Source organism: Saccostrea cucullata, unplaced genomic scaffold (assembly GCF_032062105.1).
Source record: "Saccostrea cucullata isolate Sc308-1 unplaced genomic scaffold, CSIRO_AGI_Scuc_v1 ctg18760, whole genome shotgun sequence".
In the NCBI taxonomy this organism is placed as follows: Eukaryota; Metazoa; Mollusca; class Bivalvia; order Ostreida; family Ostreidae; genus Saccostrea; species Saccostrea cuccullata.
Window position 1 is genome coordinate 2,177 of NW_026940190.1, and position 7,483 is coordinate 9,659.

General features: G+C 34.7%; 1 protein-coding gene across 1 annotated transcript; it reads right to left on the bottom strand.

Annotated features, from left to right (window-relative positions):
• Positions 1–500: 500 nt before the first annotated feature.
• On the bottom strand, positions 501–7,098 carry LOC134254941 (tetratricopeptide repeat protein 27-like). Its single transcript, XM_062737478.1, has 8 exons — positions 6,947–7,098; positions 6,674–6,713; positions 6,329–6,453; positions 5,756–5,874; positions 5,333–5,445; positions 5,043–5,112; positions 1,050–1,163; positions 501–611 (listed from the first exon to the last, which is right to left on the bottom strand). Exons 2-8 carry the CDS (start codon positions 6,691–6,693, stop codon positions 501–503), a joined length of 672 nt encoding a protein of 223 aa, XP_062593462.1. The 5' UTR covers positions 6,694–6,713; positions 6,947–7,098.
• Between the last annotated feature and the right edge of the window lie 385 nt (positions 7,099–7,483).

The following is a 7,483-nucleotide window of genomic DNA, read 5'->3' on the forward strand; positions in this document are numbered from 1 at the left end:
ATGTATTAATAATTTAGTATGTATTAGACCCATTAAAACCTAAATAAGCAACTCATAACGCTCTGTAGGGTCACTGAAATCACATTATGATGCGATACTGAACACTTACAGGAAGGGCGTTAATTTGTATACCAATACTAAATAAAATCATTAATTTGAGTTTTTTAGTGGGAATAATTATCATAAATTATGATAAAATGTGTTTAAATTAGCTATATAATAAAGGAGTTATTGAACTTCTATTGCTGAATATTGGCACTTGCAAGCTCGTGCATTTGTACAGCCAACTCATGTCAATATTCACCGATATAAGTTCAATGACCCTAGAATATTTCATATACTTAACACAAGTTTAGAGTTACATGTATAGCATTTGATACTGACATAGAGCAAAGACTTAGATTACCAGTTATTGTACATATACTTCTATCAACATTTTAAAATATTTAAAACTACTATTTAATGGTACATAAATTGTGGAGACTTTATCATACTATACACTAAACATCACCTACCTCTAGTTTCCAAAATGGAGGAAGCTTCACAGAGAAGAACAAGAACAGTCTGTCTGATGGTGGGGGGTCATTAGTTTTCATCTGATTCACCAACTCCTGAAAAACAGACACAAGCTTTGTTTCTATCACAGAAGTCATACACTTACGTACAGATAAACTTCAATAATTCTCAAACATCAATATCTGGAATATCATGGGTATGGCAAAGAGAACAGAGGGAAAAAGTCTTTTTTCATGTAAAATTTTATTAAGTATACTGTATACAGGGTTATTCTCGCCCCATGTCATTTTCACCCTTTTGCACTTGCAATCAATTTTGCTTCCTTTTAAATTCGCCAAGTCAAAATTCTGTTTAAAAGATTATGCAGTGTTCTTTGAATTTGCCCCGTTTTAAATTTACCTAATCATGAAGAGTGTGAAAAAAGCGAAAATAAAACGGGGGCAAAAATTTTCCTATATACAGTATTTAAACCTTAAATATATGAAAAAAAATAATATTCACTTTGCTGAACTGAAATCAAAATTTAACTGTACCTCAATCTGCATCATAGACCTCTCAACTCGCCGGCGACTTCCTTTCTCCAGACACGACCTTCGATAAAGACAGGCCAAAGTAATACTCCAACATTTCACCTGAGACAAAACACACTACAACAAAAATGTGCCATAATTACATTTTGTCAAAATTGCTCTAAACAAATAAGTCTTCATAGATCTACAGACATAGAAATTTGATTTGATATTTTGAATAATTTTTTCAGACATACAGTTAAATTTAAAAGCTGAATATCAAAATTTTGAACTGTTCATGCCCAGGAACTCTTAATACATGTAGAGGTTAACAGATATTTATGTACTAATCTCTAAGTATACATAGAAGATGGATCCCCGTTTCCTTTTTTCAGTGACTATACAAGTCAACCTCCATGAAAGCAGTAGCAACCACCATTGCCTCTATGTGAGCAGTAGCCAACTCCTTACCTCTATTTGAGTAGTACCTCTCCCCCCCCCCAACCCATCCCCAGTCCCTGGACAAGTACCTCTATATGAATAGAACCCCCCTCCTCAATCCCTGGACATGTACCTCTATATGAGTACCCCCCTCCCCTGCTGGAAATGTACCTCTATATGAGTACCTCCCCCTCTGCTGGACATGTACCTCTATATGAGTACCCCCCCCCCTTGGTGAACATGTACCTCTATATGAGTAACCCCCCCCCCTTGGAGTCGCCCACGTGGCGCAGTGGTTAGAGCGTCTGCTCTAGAGTTGCGAAGTAAGGAGTCAATCCTTACGTCGCGGGTTCGAATCCCACTGTGGGACGTGGAGACCGGTCCTTCGGATGAGACCGTATAAACCGAGGCCCCGTGTCGCAGTAGGTGCTGGCACAAAAAAGAACCCTCACTGCTCAAAAGCCCTGAGTGCCGAGCATAGGAAAAAATTTGTCGCCCCTCCACTGGCAAGTGATGGCATCTCCATACACTGTATGAGTGAAAAATTCTCGAGAGGGACATTAAACAACATACAATCAATCAATCAATCCCCCCCTTGGTGAACATGTACCTCTATATGAGTACCCCCCCCCTTTGGTGAACATGTACCTCTATATGAGTAACCCCCCCTCTAAATTTTGATTATAAAATATTATCAAAGATATTGGCAAAGAGGATGAAAACTTATTTACCTCATTTAATAGATTCTGATCAAACTGGATATTTAGAGAATAGATTTATAGGAGAAAATATAAGAACCATATCTGATCTTATAAACTATACTAGTATCAAGAATATTCCTGGTCTAATTCTTTTAGTGGATTTTGAAAAGGCTTTTGATAAGTAGAATGGTGTTTCATTGATAAAGCTTTAGAAGTATTTGGTTTTGGTGAAAGTTTCAGGCACTGGGTTCAAATCTTGTATACAGATATATCTAGTGGTGTCATAAACAATGGATATGCATCATCTTTTTTCAAATTAAGTAGAGGGGTAAGGCAAGGATGCCCTTTATCACCGTACTTGTTCATTTTATGAGTTGAACTGCTTGCAATAGCCATAAGAGCAAATAAAGATATATGCCGCATAAAAATAGGGAAGACTGAATTTAAGATAAGCCAGTTAGCTGATGACACAATATGTTTTCTAAGTGATGAAAAATCAGGAGTTGAAATATTTAAATGTTATCCAAAATTTCAAGCATTGTTCTGGACTGAAAATGAATTTGAATAAAACTGAAGCAATTTGGATAGGAAAAATTAAAATTTCAATCCAGGAATATTGCCAGTAAAATGGTCTAAAGGTGAATTTTTTACCCTTGGTATTTGGTTTAGTTCAAGTGGGGAACAAAAAGTCCTTGCAAAAAACTTAAATACAAAACTAGATGAACTAAAGGCAACTTTTAATTTATGGAAAATGAGGAACTTAACACTTATTGGAAAAATTCTAATTGTAAAAACTTTAGCAATATCTGAAATAGTATATCATGCACAAGTACTTCCACTTCCCCTACAAACGATAAAACAGGTGTCTAAAGAACTGAATAAATTCATATGGAATAATGAAAAACCAAAAGTTAAAAGCTCAGTATCCTGTCGAAAAATTAATAAGGGTGGATTAAAAGTTCCTAATTTTGAAGCACAAATGAAATCATTAAAACTTGTTTGGGTTAGAAGAATATTTAGTAATACAAAAGCAAGATGGAGAAGCACTATTCAATGCTACCTAAAGGATATAGTATTAAATGATTTTATAATTAGCAGAGGTTATTTAAATAGGCTATATGCATATTCAACATTACCACAATTTTACAGAGAAATTTTTTAAACATGGACACAACTAAGATGTAATGATATTGATATTGAACCAAAAATTTTTTAAGAAACTCTTTGGTTCAATGATAACATTAAAATCAATAATGAAACTGTGTTCTAGAAACAATGGTACACAAAGGGTATATTATATATTGGAGATATTTTAGGTGATAATTGTGAATTTTTAAGTCATGAGGAATTAAATAAACTGTATGGCTTGAATATATCCTTTTTTGATTACTTTTGTCTAAGAAATGCAATTCCATCTCATTGGCGGAAATATATAAGGCAAAACAAAAAAGTTTTATTCAAAAGAGATACTTTGATTTTAAGATTCAATGATAAAATAAGTCCATTGTCAAAAATATCTTGCAAAGACTTTTACTGGATTATAGTAGAAAGTTTTAATGAAGTACCAACATGTGTACAAAAATGGGAGAAAATATTCAGCACAAATTTTTCACCTACAGATTTAGAAAACATTTTCATGCTACCTTTTGTTTGTTCAAATGAAACACCTTTACAGTTTTTTCAGTATAAGCTAACTCATAGATTTGTATCACATAACAAACTACTGTTTCAAATGAAAATACAAACTTCACCACAATGCTTATTATGTAAAATGGAAGACACTTTAGAAAACAAATTTTATTACTGTGCTTCTGTTGCAACTTTTTGGAACCATTTTATAACATGGTGGAATAATCTACATATATTCAATATAGAAAAGCTTTCTTGTAAAAATGTTATTTTAGGTTTATATGAGAGTAAATGTGATGGTTTGAATTACTGCATTCTGCTTGCAAAGTCATATATACATTCTGTGTCTGTATCTAATTTGGATGTTGTTAAAAAGTACCTGAGTTACACAACTTTTTAAATCTGTTGAAAAAGAAATTACTCACTAAAAAGCAGTGTATTGCTCAAAAATTAATTTAGATAATTTTAATGAAGTTTGGCAACCAATATTAGATGTATTATAATCGTTATCTTATAATTTATTGTATTTTTACATACTATGCTATTATGTCTTAAAACAAATATAATTTCTCCCGTTTTATTTTTGATATACGTAATATATTGGAATCTTCTGTGTAAAAACAATGAGCATTTAATATGTATTAATTTATGTAGATAGTAAGCTCCAAAACAATATTTAATGTTCTATGAATCAGAAACATTGTCTGGTAAGATGTAGATAGATGTTATTTCCATAGTTATATTTGTTGCATGCCTTTTTGTGTTTAATAACATTGTATATGAAGAAAGAGCCAATTAAACCCCCCCCTTGGTGAACATGTACATGTACCTCTATATGAGTACCCCACTGCCTTGGTGAACATGTACCTCTATATGAGTACCCCCCCCCCTGCCTTGGTGAACATGTACCTCTATATGAGTACCCCTCCCCCCCCATCTTGGTGAACATGTACCTCTATATGAGTACCCCCCCCCCGCCTTGGTGAACATGTACCTCTATATGAGTACCCCCCCCCCACCTTGGTGAACATGTACCTCTATATGAGTACCCCCCCCCCCACCTTGGTGAACATGTACATGTACCTCTATATGAGTACCCCCCCCCCCCACCTTGGTGAACATGTCCCTCTATATGAGTCCCCCCCCCCACCTTGGTGAACATGTACCTCTATTTGAGTACCCCCCCCACCTTGGTGAACATGTACCTCTATATGAGTACCCCCCCCCCACCTTGGTGAACATGTACCTCTATATGAGCAGCAGATTCCTCTTCAGTGAGTCTCTCCTGATTGGCATGTGTCCTCAAGTGATCCTCCCTAAATATAGAATATAAAAGAGTAATGGTTAATTAGTCTATGGAATACATGTGCAACAGATTGAAACAAATATTTCAGTCTTCTGAAGCATGTACCAAACTTAACTTCACACTTTGACCTAAAGATCACAATATGAGAGCTACAATATGAGAGCTACTTGATTGTAGATGTGCATTTAAGGGATTCCATTCAAAATTTAAAAACAAATCAAGTGACCTACATAGTTGCTATGACAACAGCTTGTTCCCCAGGTGACATGTCAACAGCAAACTCTGTCCCTGGTTCTGTCAAATTAATGGCGTCTAACACCGTGTCATCATCTAAATTTAAAACCTGAAGAAAACACAAAGTAAACAAGTGAAGGAAAATACAAATTAAGCAACCAGAAGAGTGTTTTTCATTCTATGAACGAAATCAAAAAAACTCCAACACAGGATGAATTTTGTTTAACCTTGAAGGTTTGATCTCAATGTATTCATTTGTTGGTTCTTCCCCCTTTTAAGAATTTTCCCCTTTAGGGCCTCAAATTGATTGTATTTTCCTGTTAAGTTCCTCCTCTCTTCCCTTTTACTTAAACCTTTAGGAATTTAATTTGTTATGTATTCTCTTGATTCGTTCCCCCTTCTATACTAATAACATTTACCTTTGGGAGCCTCGTTTTGACTGTATTCTCTTGCTTGGTTCCCCCCTCGCCCCTTCTGACTTCCAGAACAAGCTGGGCTTTGTCTTCTACCTGGAATCTGGTTCTTTTCCCCATGGCACCTTAAAAACATCTGGAGAGTCATAAACCTGGGAAATGTAGGCACAGAAACATGACCACTGATGTACATGTTTAAATTCATTAAATTGTTGTACCATAAACGTTTCATTCACATCATTTTTTTTTGCATAATTATTTGAAAGACAGAATGATTGTAAAAATATCATTCTGGTGTATATAAGCATTCTTTAAGATCACATAGAGTAGTAACCATAATTCATGAAAATTTTGCCTTGTTAATAGAGAGTTAATGTCTTCATCACAAAAATACGGTTTCGCGAAAATTTGTTTTACAGTACATGTTTCAGATCACTGGAAGGGGACATTACTCCATGAACTTCACACTAAGTTTCATTCTTCTTATGCTTATACTGGAAGTCTACTCTTATTAAAACTACAATGAAAACTGAAATCAACCATATTCTGTGTGAATTTTTCCAGAAACCTTAATACTACCTGTTAGGTTTATCTGAAGCCCTGTACATTTCTTGGCAGCAAGAAGGTGCTCATGAGCCAGCTTATAATCAAAGAATGTATGTCCAATGTAACCAGCCTCGATATGAAACTGGGTCAGTAGGTCCCTACAAAACAAGAGTTGTTACGATGAGCAAAAAGAAAATATCTCACAAACTTATCCTCTCATTTTTGACAGTGGACTACAGTGAATTAATTCTATTATAGGATTAATAATTTATTGTGATTGTAACCCCCCTCCCCCCCCCCCACACACACACAATCTGTTTCTGCCAATATGATTCACAAAATAATCAGCCTCATGCCTATAGATTTACATTACTATACCTGTTTCCATCATCTGTCATAAGGGGCTCCTTCTTTGAAACTACCAGAAAAAACAAGGTTAAGCATATAAATAAAACAAATCTTTGAAAGAAAACATTATTCAACAGAAAATATGCTCAACAGAAAACTGGCAATATATATGGAATATATAGAGAGTATTTGTGCTATTCTATAGAAATTATACAGAGATCTGATTTGGGATTTGTAAAGGAAACAGTATTATACACCCTTTCAGTTTGAATTCCAGTTCTTATATTCTTACTTTTTTCTTACCTGTATCAATTAGAGCGTGCACCTGCTCTCTCAGGGAAGCACATTTATCCTCCAGAATCTGTTGGTAGACATACACACTCCTCAAAGTCCACCACTCAACTGTCTGTTAGATCATACAGAAATGTACACACATCACTTGTATTCTCAAAGATGGTGGGCACACAAATTAAAAAATAAAGTGCCACGCCACAGCATGATACGCCCGTCAAAAAATTACATAATTATCTCTAACAGTTTAGAGTGCAAGAAAATCATGTCAACCTTGATTTTGAGATTTCCGTGATTTTTCTATTTTTTAAAAAAATATTTCTTTATCCATCCCCTTTGCTGTAGGCATAATTATAACAAATATTACATAACTGATAGATTTCTATACTGTTTGTGTTAGACTTTGTCAAATGCTGGCATCATAATAAACAATATCAAATTAGTCTTAACAACTTAATCTATGCCAAATTAATTTTGAAAAGAAAGGCTGGCCATCAAATGACATATGCTATAAACTGACCAGCAGTTCTTCTGTTTAATCCCCAAAGG